At 45.7% G+C, this 19,166-nt stretch overlaps 2 protein-coding genes across 16 annotated transcripts in view; both read left to right on the top strand.

Moving 5' to 3' along the window:
- The first annotated feature begins 1,126 nt into the window (after positions 1–1,126).
- On the top strand, positions 1,127–11,842 carry LOC144389482 (protein NLRC3-like). 4 transcript variants are annotated; one of them, XM_078094303.1, is made up of 12 exons: positions 1,127–1,267; positions 2,436–2,561; positions 2,650–2,772; positions 4,071–4,184; positions 5,559–5,672; positions 6,367–6,445; positions 6,598–6,808; positions 6,964–8,764; positions 8,859–9,032; positions 9,286–9,459; positions 10,329–10,375; positions 10,514–11,842. In XM_078094303.1, the coding sequence occupies exons 2-12, from the start codon at positions 2,473–2,475 to the stop codon at positions 11,101–11,103; spliced, it is 3,516 nt and encodes a 1,171-aa protein (XP_077950429.1). In that variant the 5' UTR covers positions 1,127–1,267; positions 2,436–2,472; the 3' UTR covers positions 11,104–11,842. The 4 variants fall into 4 exon arrangements, with proteins under 4 accessions (XP_077950429.1, XP_077950432.1, XP_077950431.1 ...); XM_078094306.1 differs by lacking the exon at positions 4,071–4,184; XM_078094305.1 differs by lacking the exon at positions 5,559–5,672.
- The window catches only part of LOC120810500 (protein NLRC3-like), a 40,149-nt gene continuing 22,153 nt past the window's right edge, over positions 1,171–19,166 (top strand). For 3 of the 12 annotated variants that reach the window (XM_078094300.1, XM_078094290.1, XM_078094289.1), the window contains exons 1-2: positions 16,983–17,139; positions 18,300–18,417. In XM_078094300.1, coding sequence (XP_077950426.1) covers positions 17,043–17,139; positions 18,300–18,417 — 215 coding nt within the window. In that variant the 5' untranslated portion in view covers positions 16,983–17,042. Of the gene's footprint in view, positions 1,268–16,930; positions 17,140–18,299; positions 18,418–18,505; positions 18,638–19,000; positions 19,127–19,166 lie in introns of those variants that run through there. The other 9 variants (XM_078094288.1, XM_078094294.1, XM_078094286.1 and 6 more) reach the window with 7 other exon arrangements.

Genomic DNA, 19,166 nt, shown 5'->3' with positions numbered 1-19,166 from the left:
CCATTGCCAGACGGGTTCCCCTGAACTCGTCCAAGGGAAAAAACTCCGCTGAGTCCTTTTTTGGTCGCGTCATTCTGTCACGGGAGCGGGTGGGAGGCAGGACTCAGACGCAGAGTTTTCCAATACAAAAAGACTTTAATAGTCAAAAGGTCCAAAATCCAAGGGGCAAAAACACTCAGGCATGAAACTATGGGCATCCAAGACAAAGGACAGGACAAGGACATGCGTGGCAAAAGACAATGACGCGACAAGTGACACAGGAGACACATGGCTTAAATACACAAGGGAGGTGCAGGTGATTGGACACAGGTGGAAACTATTAGACGATCACAGGGGATGACGGGACAAGGCAGGAAGTGAAGTTACCCGGGGACACGAGTGGCAGAAAACTACAAAATACAACAGGAAGTGAAACCACACCGTGACAGATACATTGATTTAAGCAAAAATAAGAGGTCTGTGGTTCAGTTTAGCATTTAGCATTTAGCTTTCTAGAGTTGAAATCTAAATGAACTTGTCGCAACTTTAACGTCCAAAAAAAACTGAACAAGAATTTAGAAAACTATGTGCCATGCGATGAGGAAGTAGAATGCTGCATGTAACAACATGTACTTGAGGAAGCTGCAGTTTGTCATAAAGGTAAATGGTTTAACAAGCAGCTTCACACTGATACGTGGGTGAGTTGTTCCGCCCCAACAGGTTCAACCTGATCGTCAAAGTGGAGTGAAGAATAAAAACACTCTCAGCTCAGACTCTGTTGTCTTAGTGGATGTTTTTATTCAATATAAACTCTTCACAACATTTGTTACAAAGGTTTCTGCTTCATCGCGTGTTCCCTACTAGTCTACACGTAGAAGAAGACCAGGAGACAAAGAGGGACGTGCACGGGTCCTCTGAACCATCTGGTCCAAACTACAGCATCCAGTCTGTTGTCATAGCAACTCTTTACAAGGTGGAAGGATCGTTCCACTGATGCTGGTTTTGATCCTGAAAGACTCTTGTTTGAGCAGTGAGGAGGATTCTGTTCACGAGGACCTTTGACCCTGTAAACAGCTCAGACTGAGACTCAGTCAACCAGTCAGACTGCATACTTTGATGGTGACGTGAGGACACACCCTCTCTAATGAAGGACAACAAGCTCTAACAAGCTGCGTCACTTCACTCCGTCTGATGGAAGCTGAAGTGAAGCACGGAGCTCCTTTTCTACACGGACCTGCTGAGGACAGAAGAGAGCTGCTCACTGAGGAAGTTCATGTCTACAAGCTCAGTAAGTGCAGCCGTGATTGGTTGAATGATATCATTGATGGTTGTGAACGTGTGATTGTTTAAAACTGGGAAACAAGATGGCGCCTGTGTGAGCAGGCAGAGAGGAGCTGCTGTTAGTCTGAATGATGACACTGTGATGAAGAAGAGGAGCTCAGTCTGATCTGGGGTCTGTGAGGACTGTTACCGATGAGGAGGGGAAGGTAGCAGACGTACGGGCACTAGGACCCAGCAGGGACCACAGAGCTCACCTGGGCCTCTGTTCCTGAAACACACCTGAGAGACGCTCTGTTTGTCTCACCTGCTGCTTCAGTCCTTTAAGTCCACGAAGCTTCATGTTCATTTCTTCATCTGCTCTAAACACATTCAGTCACTTTTTAGTGTTTGACTGTGTTTGTTTTCTTTAGTGTTGAGTTTTTCTCTCATTGATCAGCAGGTTGTAGTCGACCTTTTACTAACTGTTCACATGGTGAAGTGAAGCATCCCATCAGGAGAAAGCTTTCCCATGTTACCATGGTAACCACAGTGTTTCCCATCAGGACAGCTACAGGTCACCTTACTGGTCTGTGCTTTACTGACTTCTGGACTCTGAAGGAGATCAAGAGGAGAAACACCACAGCTCCACCTGCTGGAAGACGAGCGATAACGTTCACTTGGTAAAACACGACGTTTACAGGATGAGCGTTTATAATGACGTCTCTTCACGTGTTAACAGGGTTTAAAGAAGTGTGTCTTTCTCTACAAGTCTTTAACAGATCCACAGCTGAGGGGGACAATCTGTCCACAGGACGACTAGCAGCGTGTCCTCCACATATCTGTCCTTTATGGAAGAGAAGAAGAAAGAACTGTTGCAGATATTGCTGTTCAGTATTCGCAGTGTGCTGATATTTCTTTGTTCCTGATTTCACACACACACAATAATACACAATGAGGGAGATTGGATTCACATCTGCATTGTGATGGATGAACCACTGTGGTCACACGTCCTTCAGCCTTTAACCCTCATTACAGGACGAGCATTTTAAAGAAGGAAAAGGGAAGTTTGTCTTCCTCCAGGAGTCTAAACTTTAACAGACACAACACACAATGTGTCCCATGAGAGTTTTAGTGTTGAGGTGAATGAGCTCTGTGTGTTTGTCCTGATGAAGATCATAATGTGTGAGCTCTCCCAGCAGGTGGTTGTGAAGGTGTGAAGGTGTGGACTCTGCTATGAATCAGGGTGAGGACCCAGAGGACGGAGTCCGTCCCTCTGAAGCTCCTCTGTGTGGGGAACATGACAGCCAGACCACAGCTCAGAGGTGAGAGGACCATCTCCAACTGTCCTCCGGTCTCCTCCATGTCCCAACGTCTTTGACTCACTGACTCTGTTTCTACATGTGTGACCAGGATCCACCAGAGACCAGGACCTGGACCTGATCCTGGACCTGAACCCCGCTGTGTGAACATGGAGCGTATACGGTCTACGAGTCCTCCTCTAGACTTCAAAGATGGTCCCTCTGTTGATGCAAGGTGAGGGTCTCAGGCTGATGATGAGGTGTTTCTATAAGACTCTCTGGTGGAGGTTCTGGGTTTCTTGCTCCACGGCCCTTCAGCAGTGTCCAGTGAGGTAGGGAGAGCTCCATGGAGGACTTGGTGAGACCTTTGGGACTAAAGCTAGGGGTTGGCAAATTGGTCGGGAACGGAGACGCGTTACAGCGGTCGTTACTATAATTTATAATTCATAATACTCGGCGGGCTGCGAGTCCAGCTGCTGCTGTCTGCGCTGCTCACCCCCCCACAGGCAAGCGCGCCACGGAGACATGGTCCGTTTTATACAGCAAAAACGAACGCACATCAGACCCACGGGACGGCGCCGCCCTGTGCGCTCAGCATAACAATCGGGAAAGCTGATGGAGCTACACAGATCGGCTTTGTGATTTTGCTTTTGCTGCAGACATACTGACACACATGAATGAGCTGAACATGAAGCTACAAGGGAAAGATCAGTTTGTGCATGAAAATGTACACAAATGAGAGAGTGAGAGCCTTCAAAGCCAAGTTGACTTGGAATTGGAACTCATTGATCTTCAATGTGACGCCGTCTTAAAGGAGATGTTCAGCCTTGACCTGGCTGAATTCATTGCTTCACTAAGCAAAGCCAAGTTTGCAAACACAGGATGCTGGTGTTCTTTGGCTGCACTTAGGTGGTTGAGCAGACGCTCAGCGTGATGAAAACCAACAAATCACGCCACAGATCCCAGTTAACGGATGAACACCTCAGATCTGTCCTGAGAATTGCCACAACAAAGTTGACACCAAACTATCATGCACTGGCAAAAAAGAAGATCATCTCCAAAACTGTTTATTAGGGACCTATATCTTTATGCGTGAGTACTCCCCTGCGCGTTGATCTCCTATTGGTTGTTTGCCATACGCATGTATACATTGAGTGCAGAACCTCAAGTAAACAAGGTGTTGACTCGCAGCTGAACTCAACCTCCGTGTGAGCCTGATTATTTAACTTATAAGTAGTCGCATTTTACGACAGTGTCCAGTGAGGGAGGGAGAGCTCCACGGAGGACATGGTGAGACCTGTTGGGCCAAAACCAACCTGACTGGTGAAGAAAACAGTGAGCTGATAGACTGAGCTGTTGATTGTCAGTGCGACCAGTAGACCAAAATCACTACAGGGAGTCATGTGGTCCACATCCAGACCTCACGTCATGGACCTTTACCTTGTTTTGGTCTCTGTGAGGACAGACACCATGTGAGCTGATGCTTCATGATTAGATGATGATGTGATGATGTAATCTCAGTGTTTCTTTAAGGTCACATCAGCAGAGAGGAAAGTCTCCTGAACCCACATGTGTGTCCATGAAGAGTGATCGGTCTAAATATGCTGTGATTGACTTCAGAGATGGACGTCGTTCTTATGACCCAGAGTAAGTTCTTAGACAGTTCAAGAACTGTTGTGATCCTCAGTTATGAAGTACAGAAATGAAATAAACACAATGTGAGCTAGTTCAGCCACATTAGGATCAGCAGAGGTCACACGACTGAGCTTCATTGTTCCAGTGATTAAAAAAGGGAAAAGTGGAGGTGTTCGCAAATGTGGCGATTTCAAGGTGACCATTAATCCGATGTACTGTACAGTATCCTCTACCACGAATCAAAGATATCTTCTCATCACTAGCTGGAGGGGAGAACTTTTCAAATATTGACCTGCCTCAGGCCTACCTTCAGATGGAAGTAGAGAAATCAAGTAGGAAGTTGGTAACCATCAACACGCATAAGAGACTGTATCAGTATGATAGGCTTGTATTTGGCGTCACATCTGCTCCAGCCATCTGCCAAAGAGCGATGGAGCAAGTACTTCAGGATATACCAAGAACACAGTGTTATTAAAGAATGCTGAAGATCATCTCCAAAACCTCAGCATAGTGCTCAAAAGACTAAGTGACTATGGCCTAAGGGCGAGAGAAAAATGTGAGTTTTTCAAGAGTGAGACATCATATTGTGGTCACATCATTGACAGATTTGGCTTACAGAAATCACAAGACAAAGTGGAAGCGGTGCCAAAAGCCCCGAGATCAGAGAATGTGTCACAGCTAAGATCATATTTGGGCCGTGTCAACTATTACCACAAGTTTCTACCAAACCTCGCTTCAGTAGTGCACCCACTGAGCACACTGCTACGGCTGGGAACTAAATGGGAGTGGTCGGAAAAATGGGAAAAAGCTTTCAAAGAAAAAAAAAAGACTGATAACCTCTGATAAGCTACTTACCCATTGTGGTCCATCACGGGCCATACGCCCACTTCCACTTATGGCATTGGTGCGTCCTGTCACACAACATGGCTGATGGGTCTGAGCGTCCTATTGCGTCAAGGTCTCTGACGAGTGCTGAGCGCAATTATGCACAGATTAACATGGAAGCCCTTAGTCTAGTGTGGGGCATGAAGAAGTTTCACCACTACCTTTTTGGCCAAAGGTTCACACTATTGACAGACCACCTGGAAAGGAAATTGTGTCCCCAGAGAAGACACCACAGGGTCCAAGGCGTTACCCAGAAAGAACCAGGGCACCACCACCACCACCATAATATGTACTAATGTAACCACTGTACAATTTCAAACGGGATCTGTAAAGCAGAATGTTATATTTTTACACATTTTATTGAGTAGTGTTAATCTATAAATGAGTGTAGTGTTTATTAGGGACCTATTTCTTTATGCGTGAGCACTACCCTGCGCATTGATCTCCTATTGGTTGTTTGCCATAGATGATGTGATGATGTAATCTCAGTGTTTCTTTCAGTTCACATCAGCAGAGAGGAAAGTCTCCTGAACCCACATGTGTGTCCATGAAGAGTGATCGGTCTAAATATGCTGTGATTGACTTTAGAGATGGATGTCGTTCTCATGACCCAGAGTAAGTTCTTAACAAATGAAGAACTGTTCTGATCCTCAGTTATGGATCACAGAAATAGTTGTGCATTGTTTAACGTGTTGTTTCCATGACGATCCTTCATGACAACTCATTGTCTTCATCTAACTGGTCTGTATGTGTTTAAGTGTGAATTATTAACTATAAACATCCTCAGATGTAAACACAATGTGAGCTAGTTCCTCCACATCAGGATCAGCAGAGGTCACATCTGGAGACAGCTGCAGGTTTCTGGAGAAAGATGACTGTGACTGAACATGTGATTAGAATAAACTCTGTGGACCAGCTGACGTGGTCTCTGGACTCCATGCAGAGGTTTGGAGAAAGTATCATCAGTAGACTCTGTGAAGAGGTCCAAAGACTAGTTTCAGAAGATCTGAGGAGACTTCTAGAGGTCAGGGGACGGACTAAAGAGGTTTGGAGTAGTTTCATAGGACTTTGTACCAGATTCAGATATCTGGAGACGTTGTTTTTATGACCCACAGTAAGAACTAAACACAGGTGACAACTCATGACTAACTGTCACTCAACTAATAAACTGTCCGTCCACCATCGACAGTCTTCAGCATCTGGTTTCCATGGTGATCAATCATGACAGAAGCCAATATCTTTAACTAATGTTGTGTTGGCGTTCATGGTCCAAACACCATGTAGGCTGATGGTTCATGTTCCTCCACAGAGAGGACCAGGAGACCTCAGAGGTTCCCAAAGGTCCGTCTGCCCAGCAGCATCAAACACACCTGGACTCCATCTTCATGGTGTGTACATGAACAACCAATTTTACATCTCAGGTCACCATCATCTCCATGCTGCACTTTGTAGACCAGTGGATTGTCCGTCTGTCCAACATGGACCTGATGGTGGCTTCCATGGTTCTAGTTGGTGTCCTTCACAGAATATTTTGTTCCAGCTGCTGGAGGAGAACATCCTCACTTTTGTGAAGAATGAGCTGAAGAAGATCCAGAAGGTTGTGAGTTCAGATTATCCAGAATGCTCAGAAAAGGAGGTTGAGGAGGTGCTGGATGAAGAGCAGAGGAGGAGCAGAGAGGCATTTAAGAAGATCTCAGTGCACTTCCTGAGGAGAATGAAGCAGGAGGAGCTGGCTGACCGTCTGCAGAGCAGTAAGAGGATTTCTCTACAGACTCACCATGCTGATGAATGTGACCTTCACTAATGTCTCAAGAGATGGATAGAATATATTCACAGTCCTTCTCTGAGGAAAGGACAACTTGAAATCTATTCTTTGACTCATTGATCTTCTTTGTTCTTCATTCAGGACTTCTTCCTGCAGATTGTCAGCGTGAACTCAAATCCAACCTGAAGAAGAAGTTCCAGTGTGTGTTTGAGGGGATCGCTAAAGCAGGAAACCCAACTCTTCTGAATGAGATGTACACAGAGCTCTACATCACAGAGGGAGGGACTGCAGAGGTCAATCAAGAACATGAGGTCAGACAGATTGAAACAGCATCCAGGAAACCAGCCAGACCAGAAACAACCATCAGACTAGAAGACCTCTTCAAAGCCTCAGCTGGAGGAGAGGAACCAATCAGAACAGTGATGACTAAGGGAGTGGCTGGCATTGGGAAAACAGTCTTAACACAGAAGTTCACTCTGGACTGGGCTGAAGACAAAGACCACCAGGACATACAGTTCACATTTCCATTCACCTTCAGAGAGCTGAATGTGCTGAGAGGGAAGAAGTTCAGCTTGGTGGGACTTGTTCATCACTTCTTCAGTGAAACCAGGGCAGCAGGAATCTGCAGGTTTGAGAAGTTCCAGGTTCTACTCATCTTTGACGGTCTGGATGAGGGTCGACTTCCTCTGGACTTCCACAACAATGAGGTCCTGACTGATGTCACAGAGATCGCCTCAGTGGATGTGCTCCTCACAAACCTCATCAGGGGGAAGCTACTTCCCTCTGCTCGCCTCTGGATAACCACACGACCTGCAGCAGCCAATCAGATCCCTCCTGAGTGTGTTGGCATGGTGACAGAGGTCAGAGGGTTCACTGACCCCCAGAAGGAGAAGTACTTCATGAAGAGGTTCAGAGATAAGAAGCAGGCCAGCAGGATCATCTCTCACATCAAGACCTCACGAAGCCTCCACATCATGTGCCACATCCCAGTCTTCTGCTGGATAACTGCTACAGTTCTGGAGGAGTTGAAGACCAGAAAGGGAGGAGAGCTGCCCAAGACCCTGACTGAGATGTACATCCACTTCCTGGTGTTTCAGTCCAAAGTGAAGAAGGTCAAGTACGATGGAGGAGCTGAGACGGATCCACACTGGAGTCAGGGGAGCAGGAAGATGATCGAGTCTCTGGGAGAACTGGCCTTTGATCAGCTGCAGAAAGGCAACCTGATCTTCTATGAATCTGACCTGACAGAGTGTGGCATCGATATCAGAGCAGCCTCGGTGTACTCAGGAGTGTTCACTCAGATCTTTAGAGAGGAGAGAGGACTGTATCAGGACAAGGTGTTCTGCTTCGTCCATCTGAGTGTTCAGGAGTTTCTGGCTGCTCTTCATGTCCATCTGACCTTCTTCAGCTCTGGTGTCAATCTGCTGTCAAAAGAACTAACAACCTTTTGCTGGTCGGAACACTCTAAACCCAATCCTGAACCAAAGCGTCTCTACCAGAGTGCTGTGGACGAGGCCTTACAGAGTCCTAATGGTCACCTGGACTTGTTCCTCCGCTTCCTCCTGGGTCTTTCCCAGGAGGCCAATCAGACTCTCCTGCGAGGTCTGCTGACACAGACAGGAAGTCACTCACAGACCAATCAGGAGACAGTCCAGTACATCAAGGAGAAGATCAGTGAGAATGTGTCTCCAGAGAAAAGCATCAATCTGTTCCACTGTCTGAATGAACTGAATGATGGTTCCCTAGTGGAGGAGATCCAACAGTCCCTTAGATCAGGATGTCTCTCCACAGAGGAACTGTCTCCTGCTCAGTGGTCAGCTCTGGTCTTCATCTTACTGTCATCAGGAGAAGATCTTGAAGTGTTTGACCTGAAGAAATACTCTGCTTCAGAGGAGGCTCTTCTGAGGCTGCTGCCAGTGGTCAAAGTCTCCAACAAAGTTCTGTAAGTACAGACAGAGTTAGATTCAAACATCATGACTTAAACATGCTGCCATATTTTCTAATTGTTGATATTTCCTTTATTGTTGTTTCTTCAGACTGAGTGACTGTAACCTCTCAGAGAGAAGCTGTGAAGCTCTGTCCTCAATCCTCACCTCCCAGTCCTCTAGTCTGAGAGAAGTGGATCTGAGCTACAACGGCCTGCAGGATTCAGGAGTGAAGCTGCTGTCTGTTGGACTGAAGAGTCCACACAATAACCTGGAGACCCTCAGGTCAGGATTCAATTAATCTCCACTTGGTTTCTTTATTTACATCAGTGGGACATTTCTGACTTTCGTGAGATTCCTTCTGCTTACATGATTACATGAACTGAGTTATCGGTGGAGTGTTGGTGTACGTTAGTGGGTGCGTAACCATGTTAATGTGACCCCTCAGCAGCCGACAATATCTCAGTCCTGCAGTGACCTTCTAGTCCTCACAGCTCCCTCAGATCATGTGACATGTGTGTTGTTTCGTGTGTTTCAGGCTGTCAGGCTGTCTGATCACAGAGGAAGGCTGTGCTTTTCTGGCCTCAGCTCTGAGCTCCAACCCCTCCCATCTGAGAGAGCTGGACCTGAGCTACAATCATCCAGGAGACTCAGGAGTGAAGCTGCTGTCTGCTGGACTGGAGGACCCTCACTGGAGACTGGAGACTCTCAGGTATGAAGAGGCTGCAGCCACAGACTTTAGTCTGGTAGAGGAGGTAGAACTGGAAGCCTTTTCTCTGTCCCACTGTCAGCCTGGTTAATAAGATGCTGACACACCAAGCTGACCTCAAACTACCAGAGATTCATCAAACTGTCTCAAATGAGACCATCAAAAAGACAGAAGTAGTGAGGATCAGTAGCCAGGATGAGTCTAAACAGGGAGGAAGGTGATGAAAGGCTTGTTTCTCTGGAGCCTTGTCTTGTCTCCACATTATAAGAGAGGACAGTGTCTCCTGACACGTTGACGGCATCATGGTGGGTTCATATTAGTCAACGTCGTCATGCTGCAGGTTTGTGGGCTGTTATCAAACTACACTTAGATTTTTAGATGCTGGTCATTTGCCTCCAGTGTGTGTTGTCCTTTACTCATTTTCATGTTTGATGTTTTAAAGTTCAGCTTCACCTGGTTTTGGTGCTTTGCACTGAGAGACAGTTCCCTGAATGATTAGAATGGACTTGAAACAACAGGTGACATTCGGCCACAGACGCTCATTTAAGAACCAACAGCTGATTGTGGACCTGTTGTGTCAGAGCCCAAAGAGGTTTGTTTAGGACTGGACCAAAGTTCTAGGGGATTCAGGCAGTGCTCTGTGGCTGTAGACCCACCTGAGCTGTAACACCTTCACCTCCAGACTGCAGGTGATAGAAACCAGTGTTGACTGTTGCTAGGAGACGGTGTCACAGTCAGACCCATTGTCCAATCAGAAGAAACTCCAACTGAGTAGCAGCAAGAAGAGGTGGACATGCAGGACAAAGCTGTGTGTATGACAGTGATGTAATGTCCATGTCTCCATGCTGCTCTGACCCCCCTCCTCCTTTCAGGGTGGAGCCTGCTGGAGTCCGATGGTTCAGACCAGGTCTGAGGAAGTGTAAGTGAGCTTTGATTCATGAAGATTCAACCATCTTCACACTGTGACTGTTCACCTCTGTGATGTCATTATCAAAGTGTCAGTAGATGAACACATGATCAATAACTGCAGCTGTATTGTGTCTTGTTCTCTCATCAGATTCCTGTGAACTCACAATCGACACAAACACAGTAAACAAACACCTCAAACTGTCTGACAACAACAAGAAGGTGACGCGTGTGAAGGAGGATCAGTCATATCCTGATCATCCAGACAGATTTGTCTCCTATCCTCAGCTGCTGTGTAGAACTGGTCTGACTGGTCGCTGTTACTGGGAGGTCGAGGGGAGAGGAAAATTTCAGGTATCAGTGAGTTACAGAGGAATCAGGAGGAAAGGAAACAGTGATGACTGTTGGTTTGGAATGAATGATCATTCCTGGAGTCTGAGATCCTTTGATGAAGGTTACTCTGTCTGTCACAATGAGACAGAAACACTCATCACCACCACCTCCTCCTCCTCCTCTGGTAGAGTAGCAGTGTATGTGGACTGTCCTACTGGCTCTCTGTCCTTCTACAGAGTCTCCTCTGACACACTGATCCACCTCCACACCTTCAGCACCACATTCACTGAACCTCTTTATCCTGGGTTTGGGTTCTGTCCCGGTTCTGGTGCCTCAGTGTCTCTGTGTTCTCTGCAGGAGGGAGAGTCTCCTCCTGGTGGAGAACCTTCCTCTCTGCTCACCACATAGTTCAGTCTGTACAGCTGATGTAGGTTTTTGTGGGTGTAGATGCAGGTGGAGCAGGTGAGGGGTACCTGAGCTGGTCTGGTCTCTGGGGGTCCACATCTCTCTGGGACTTGTGGTCTGAAGGAGCTCAGCGAGGTGTGTTTTAATGTTGCTGAGCTGTTGCCTCTGTGGATGAATCAGTAGATCATCATTTAGATGTTGGGTCCTAATTAGGGTTTAATCTTAATCTTTATGTGTCCCCCCCCATATGAGATCAATGTCTCTGGATAAATTGTCCTCATTTGTGTGTTTGCTTCATTAGCATGTCATTGTTTTTCTTGATTGATTGTAAGGACAAAAAAATGAAAATATGTGTAATTCTTTTTGATCCGATTTGATTTTAACTTCAAATCTTTCTGAATGTAATTTCTAACAAGAACCTTTTTAAAGCTTCAGCAAACCTCTGATATTATCATTACAGGTCATTTAGCAGACGCTTCTATCCAAAGCGACCGAAATCACACTTTAAACTCATGGCTTTTTCACATTTTTTCCTGGGGAGCAATTAGGGGTCAGGTGTTTTGGGTTAGGGTTAGACTTCAACATGGACCATGGGGCAGCCTGGACTCGAACCACCAACCTTGTGCTGCCCAGCAAACCTTCTCTAACCCCTGCGCCATGTTTTGTCCCTCCATGTATTACTTTGGGTTAACAGGAATTTAATTGTATGAATTTAATGTTAATAAAATACTTTCATAGTAAATTGTGTCCACTGGGCCTTTTTTTACACATGCGTCTCTTTGGAGAAAGATTTAAGAAACGTATGAAATTAGTTATTTTACATTGAAACACGTCAGGCTACAAATCCACTTCATTCATTGACAGCTGGAAGCATCGAGATGGAACAGCTCGTGTTTGTTGTGACGGTGCGGATCTAATAACTGTGGATTTGTGTAATTCAGGATGATTGTATTGTGTTTGTGAGCATTCTGCACGGAACCAAACCAACCAGCAGAACCGTCCCGTCGGTGTCATCTCCTGCGTCACCACGGGGGGGCGTGTTTCCTCATGAGCGGATTTACAACCAACCACAAGTACCACAAAGCATCTTCTAAAGAGAACTCACACACGCACACGTCAAAGCTTCACATGGTTTAGAAAAAGACGCCTGTGTTGTTCCGTTTGGATGCATAGCTTTGAGTACAATTATTTTCAGGGTTTTTATTTTGAAAAACTGTCCGACTGACTGACCTGAAGTGAGATAAAAACAAACATAATTTTAAACATCTGGATTTCTTTGTCGTTTTGTCATCGTAGGATTGAGTTACGCTCAAGTGAAGACTCTTTTCATCAAATCCCAGTAGATAATAAACTGACTGTATAAAAACTACATTTATCAGGCGGTGTGACGACGTCACGCCGAGCCGAGAAGAACCGGGAGTCCAGAACCACGTCAACAGCAGCTGATGCTGCACCTTTCTTCCTCTGGTTCTGCTTGTTTGGATCAATGTTTGTATAAAAAGTCTTCTTCCTAAAACATGGGAATCTATCTGAGATCAACTCGTCTTTACTTATTTAGTCATCATTTGTTTCAGATTATAGAAATAAAATATAACTGCTAAAACAATGTGTTTGAAATACTGAAACAAACAGAACAATATCAGCATAAAGAGCCCAAATATTCTGCAACGCTGTGATTAAAACTGAAGTCTGTTTTGTGTTTCCTAAACAGTTTAGTTATTAAATAATAACTTTATTTACCGTTTTAGTAATATAACTAGTGCTAATTGCTAATGCTAATAGCTGTCATTGTTACGGGTCGGTAAAAGGCCACTAAAGACTCTTTTATTGAGACATGAAAGCTGGGAAATGTGCATGCTAGCAATTAGTGCTAACGTTGTGTTTGCTAATTGGAAGTTTATGTTTACAAATAGTGTTGAGGCCCCGCCTCCTTGTGCTGGACCAATCAAAAAGAGTCACTGGATGAAACACAAAGAGGCCGGATAACTTGTTCTGTTTTAAACCACTACGGTTCACATCACTACGCTTTACTCCAAATGTAACTTTATTTAGCTAACTTAGCTACGTGAAAATGTAACGTCGTTTAGCTAACTAGCTTAGTTAGCAGTCACAGACGTCGTAGTATCTGTGATAGTTACTGACATTTTTACATGGTCCGTCTTTCACATTAATGTGTAATTTATGGTACAATTTACACAGGATTAAGTTCTCTAGCCGTTGACTATTGTAGATTTTTCCAAAATAAGGTTCCACCGAAAGGTGAATAGTAAAATGTAATAGAAATATCTGTTTCCACCAATGAAAGGCAGTCACTTTATACCACTATATGCAGAATTAAAATACGTTGCACTAATATTTTCTAGTATACATTGATTTCAGCAAAAATAAGAGGTCTGTGGTTCAGTTTAGCATTTAGCATTTAGCTTCTCTAGAGTTGAAATCTAAATGAACTCGTCTCAACTTTAACATCCAAAAAAAGCTAAAGACTTTGTGAAGAATTTAAAAACCCCTCAAAGTGAACAATGACATGCCGACACCACGTTCCTACAAGAGTATAAATATATTCTCTCATCTGAAAACCATTATTATACACGCTGCATTGTTCATTTTACCAGTAAAGGGACTCGTGGGTCCTCGTCTGATTCCGCTGGTGCAACAGGAAGTTTGAAAAGAGGAAACAAAGCAGGTTGTTGGTCGGTCAACGCGGCAACGACGGGAAAGTTCTGAAGAAAAGTTTTTCCATTGGAGGATTTCTGTTTTTTCTTTGTGCGGTGAGTTTTTGAGGAGGGGTCAAAGGTCAAACTGTGAGGGGGTGCGTGGGTTAGCAGATTAAAATGCTCTTAATGTTCTCCTTGTGAGATTCGTACAGAGGCCTCGATGTCGTTGCTGTTAGCAAATGACACGACATTCCTCAGAAAAATGGAAACTTTTGCTCTGGAAGTCCTTGTGACAAAAGAAATAACTGCTTCTGTCCTGCAGCTTGTTTTCTCCACCTGAAGAATCCTGATTGAGCCGCATGAAGGAAGAACAGCTGACGGGGTGATTGTCTGGAGGTTTGTGCGATTTGACGCTCGTTGTGCGTTGGATTCTTTAAACGGCTGACTTTGGTTTCTCCAACGAAGGAGAGCTGAAAGGAATGTCAACATGCTGCGGAAACATTTAGTTGTCTGCTGTGTGTTAGTGTAGCAGGACCACTGCTCTCTTAATTATCTGCCCTATAAGAAGGGATCGGTAGATCTGCGCTCTCTCTCTCTCTCCGACACCCGGCTACCCCGAACCGCACTGCTTTTGGACTGCTGCTGCTTTTTACGGGAATAGAACAAACCTCCTTTTTATAGGGTTAAAACAAACTCTTTTTTATGGGGATAAAATAACCCTTTTTAAGGACGTTGCTGATCTATGTGGATTGATGTCAAAGGAGACTTTAGGATTATTTTTGTTATTATTGGGATCATTTGATATTCTTTTTGGATTTGTCTTTTGAACCTGTAAATTCTTGTTTTTTAATATATTTTTGCTCTCATTTCCCTCTTTGTGATTCCAGGTGCTGAGGGCCTCACTGGTGAACCCTTTTTGGTGAAGGTGTCCCCTCGTGTGTAGTGTCTTATTCACTCCCTTTTTGCTTTACCCTTGTGTGTGTTTTGGAGTGTTAAAGAGTGGATTGTGGTGCTCCCATTTTAAGTTTATACCTTCACCCCCCCCCTCACTCACCTTGAGCCCGAAGGCCCCGGCCCTGGAAAACACGGTAACCTTTTTGACAGATTTTAATTGTTTTTATTGTGGTTGAAATAAACTTTGTATATTTGTTTTGGAAACACGTCTCCCGCCTGCTCAGTATAGCGAACTTGTGTTGTCCTTTTGCTTAAATTTAGAAATTTACTTTGTTCATAGATTTTTGTTCTTTCTTTTTCCCTTGGTTACCTCCCGGGGTGGCGTTGCTGGTTTACTTTTTTTCCCTTATTTAAAATACAAACGATCGGGGCAGTCTTCCCCGACCTCACGCTTGCCACATTAGCAAGGTGTTAATTGTCTGTTAGCAGTGTTAGCTTAGCGCAGTGTGGCGCCCCCTAGTGGTGGTGGGGCAGGCGCTCTTGGCTGCTGCTCCTCTGGACGCAGGCCAGCGGGGGCCGGTCGTACATCTCGCTCAGCGCGGTGAACTTTCCAGGACGATGTACTTGCCGGACTCCCGGGAAGCCACGGAGAGCAGCGAGCCCGAGGAGGACAAGGGTCAGGAGGAGGAGCCGCACGTCTGAGCGGCGAGAGCTGCCGCCTCCTCTGAGCTGAAAACGCACCGCGCTGCCCGAGGAGAAGGAGAACTCTGGGACGGCTGAGGAGGAGGAGGAGGATGAAGAGGAGGAGGAGGAGTTGGTCAAGTCTCTTGGCTGAATGCTTGTTAGATGTTCATTCCAGGTCCTCCAGGTTCTCACCTCTGGTCTCCTGGCGTCTCTCCTGCAGCTCTGCAGCTGGACTCGTCTGTCTCCTGACTGTCCCCCCCCCCCGGCCTCCAGCTCGTTACCCGCCGCCCCCCCACACTGGTCCAGGATCAGCTGGACGGCCTGCGTGCAAACACAAAGGCACACACGCACACTGAGACCTTCATCTTTCCAACGGCCCTTAAACACATCACGGTTTCTTCTTCAAGTCTCATTTAAAATCTCTCCATAATTAAAAATTAATAGTTTTTTTCAAAAACATTCAGTTCTGAGTGTCTCTGTGAAACTATAACTGTACATAGAACATTTATACAAACTTTTATATATTCAACTTTTATTTTGAAATGAAAATCCAGACGACAGTAAAATGTATCTGTTATTGTAATTATTTAGCTCCTCCCACCTTCCCGTCGCTGACCACGTCGAGCCGATGCCAGCGGCGGTCAGTAACGGTGGATCGGGGCGGCAGCTGCAGGGTCAGCGTCCCCGACCCGTGGTTGATGCTCAGCGCCGGAACGCCGTTCCTCAACTCTGCAGGGAGGAGGAGCAGAAAGAGGAGGAGGAGCAGAAAGAGGAGGAGCCGAAGGAGGAGGAATGTGTGAGTGTGTGTTTTGGCTCCAGATGGAAACCTCTGCTCTTCGATTCATTCAGACATTTTGCAGTTATTAGTAATAAATCATCAAATCAGGTCCTGATGGACCTCAGCCTCCTGCCAGATGGAAGGGGCACAAACAGTTTTTGTCCTGGGTGAGAGGGGTCGGCCACCATCTTTTTAGCTGCTTCAGAGACCTGGAAGCCATAAATAAACTAAGTAATTTTATGTTTGAATTTTGGCAGGTTAGGCAGTGCCTACCTTTCCTACCCTGACTGCTCATTACTGCATTTTACTGTACACAAGCAGGCTTCTTTACTGGCTGTTCTTACCCACAATCCTTTGCATAGCAGATATATTCAGAGGGTTCAAGGTGCCATGTGATGAGGAAGTAGAATGCTGCATGTAACAACATGTACTTGAGGAAGCTGCAGCTTCACACTAATACGTGGGTGAGTTGTTCCGCCCCAACAGGTTCAACCTGATCAGCAAAGTGGAGTGAAGAATAAAAACACTCTCAGCTCAGACTCTGTTGTCTTAGTGGATGTTTTTATTCAATATAAACTCTTCACTACATTTGTTACAAAGGTTTCTGCTTCATCACGTGTTCCCTACTAGTCTACATGTAGAAGAAGACCAGGTGACAAAGAGGGGCGTGCATGGGTCCTCTGAACCAGTCTGTTGTCATAGCAACTCTTTACAAGGTGGAAGGATCGTTCCACTGATGCTGGATCCTCAAATACTCTTGTTTGAGCAGTGAGGACGATTCTGTTCACGAGGACCTTTGACCCTGTAAACAGCTCAGACTGACACTCAGTCAACCAGTCAGACCGCATACTTTGATGGTGACGTGAGGACACACCCTCTCTGATGAAGGACAGCAAGCTCTAACAAGCTGCAACACTTCACTCCGTCTGATGGAAGCTGAAGTGAAGCACGGAGCTCCTTTTCTACACAGACCTGCTGAGGACAGAAAAGAGCTGCTCACTGAGGAAGTTCATGTCTACAAGCTCAGTAAGTGCAGCTGTGATTGGTTGAATGACATCATTGATGGTTGTGAAGGTGTGATTGTTTAAAGCTGGGAAACAAGATGGCGCCTGTGTGAGCAGGCAGAGAGGAGCTGCTGTTAGTCTGAATGATGACGCTGTGATGAAGAAGAGGAGCTCAGTCTGATCTGGGGTCTGTGAGGACTGTTACTGATGAGGAGGGGAAGGTAGCAGACGGAGGGGCACTAGGACCCAGCAGGGACCATAGAGCTCACCTGGGCCTCTGTTCCTGAAACACACTTGAGAGACGTTGCTTCAGTCCTTTGTCTCACCTGCTGCTTCAGTCCTTTAAGTCCACAAAGCTTCATGTTCATTTCTTCATCTGCTTTAAACACATTCAGTCACTTTTTAGTGTTTGACTGTGTTTGTTTTCTTTAGTGTTGAGTTTTTCTCTCATTGATCAGCAGGTTGTAGTCGACCTTTTACTAACTGATCACATGGTGAAGTGAAGCATCCCATCAGGAGAAAGCTTTCCCATGTTACCATGGTAACCACAGTGTTCCCATCAGGACAGCTACAGGTCACCTTACTGGTCTGTTTTACTGACTTCTGGACTCTGAAGGAGATCAAGAGGAGAAACACCACAGCTCCACCTGCTGGAAGACGAGCGATAATGTTCACTTGGTAAAACACGACGTTTACAGGATGAGCGTTTATAATGACGTCTCTTCACATGTTAACAGGGTTTAAAGAAGTGTGTCTTTCTCTACAAGTCTTTAACAGATCCACAGCTGAGGGGGACAATCTGTCCACAGGACGACTAGCAGCGTCTCCTCCACATATCTGTCCTTTATGGAAGAGAAGAAGAAAGAACTGTTGCAGATATTGCTGTTCAGTATTCGCAGTGTGCTGATATTTCTTTGTTCCTGATTTCACATACACACAATAATACACAATGAGGGAGATTGGATTCACATCTGCATTGTGATGGATGCACCACTGTGGTCACACGTCCTTCAGCCTTTAACCCTCATTACAGGACGAGCATTTTAAAGAAGGCAAAGGGAAGTTTGTCTTCCTCCAGACAGAAGACAACAACACAAAGTGTCCCATGAGAGTTTTAGTGTTGAGGCGAATGAGCTCTGTGTGTTTGTCCTGATGAAGATAATAATGTGTGAGTTCTCCCAGCAGGTGGTTGTGAAGGTGTGGACTCTGCTATGAATCAGGGTGAGGACCCAGAGGACGGAGTCCGTCCCTCTGAAGCTCCTCTGTGTGGGGAACATGACAGCCAGACCAAAGCTCAGAGGTGAGAGGACCATCTCCAACTGTCCTCCAGTCTCCTCCATGTCCCAACGTCTTTGACTCACTGACTCTGGTTCTACATGTGTGAACAGGATCCATCAGAGACCAGGACCTGGACCTGGACCTCCAGCTGGCGCTGAACCCCGCTGTGTGTCCATGAAGAGTAACCAGTCCATTAATCAACCTCTAGACTTCAAACATGTCTGTCCCTCTGTTGATGCAAGGTGAGGGTCTCAGGCTGATGATGAGGTGTTTCTATTAGACTCTCTGGTGGAGGTTCTGGGTTTCTTGCTCTAGGGCCCTTCAGCAGTGTCCAGGGAGGGAGGGAGAGCTCCATGGAGGACTTGGTGAGACCTGTTGGGACTAAACCAAACTGACCTGTGAAGAAAACAGTGAGGTGATAGACTGAGCTGTTGATTCTCAGTGGGACCAGCAGGACCAGTAGACCTAAACCTCTACAGGGAGTCGTGTGGTCCACATCTAGACCTCACGTCATGGACCTTTAGCTTGTTTTGGTCTCTGTGAGGACGGACACCATGTGAGCTGATGCTTCATAATTAAATGATGACGTGATGATGTAATCTCAGTGTTTCTTTCAGGTCACATCAGCAGAGAGGAAAGTCTCCTGAACCCACATGTGTGTCCATGAAGAGTGATCATTCTAATGGTCGATGGATTGACTTCAAAGTTGGATGCCGTTCTTATGACCCAGAGTAAGTTCTTATACAGATGAATAACTGTTCTGATCCTCAG

The sequence above is a fragment of the Gasterosteus aculeatus genome, chromosome 20 (assembly GCF_964276395.1).
Source record: "Gasterosteus aculeatus chromosome 20, fGasAcu3.hap1.1, whole genome shotgun sequence".
In the NCBI taxonomy this organism is placed as follows: domain Eukaryota; kingdom Metazoa; phylum Chordata; class Actinopteri; order Perciformes; family Gasterosteidae; genus Gasterosteus; species Gasterosteus aculeatus.
The sequence above is the reverse complement of the archived record's forward strand: the minus strand, read 5'-3'. Positions and strand labels throughout refer to the sequence as shown.

What these genes read in the sequence shown, in the direction of transcription:
- LOC144389482 (XM_078094303.1), top strand. Translation starts at nt 2,473, where the DNA reads ATGAATCAGGGTGAGGACCCAGAGGACGGAGTCCGTCCCTCTGAAGCT. An exon ending in TGTCGTTCTCATGACCCAGA is followed by an intron (nt 5,673 to 6,366) that starts GTAAGTTCTTAA and finishes GTTCCTCCACAG; the next exon opens with AGAGGACCAGGAGACCTCAG. An exon ending in AATAACCTGGAGACCCTCAG is followed by an intron (nt 9,033 to 9,285) that starts GTCAGGATTCAA and finishes CGTGTGTTTCAG; the next exon opens with GCTGTCAGGCTGTCTGATCA.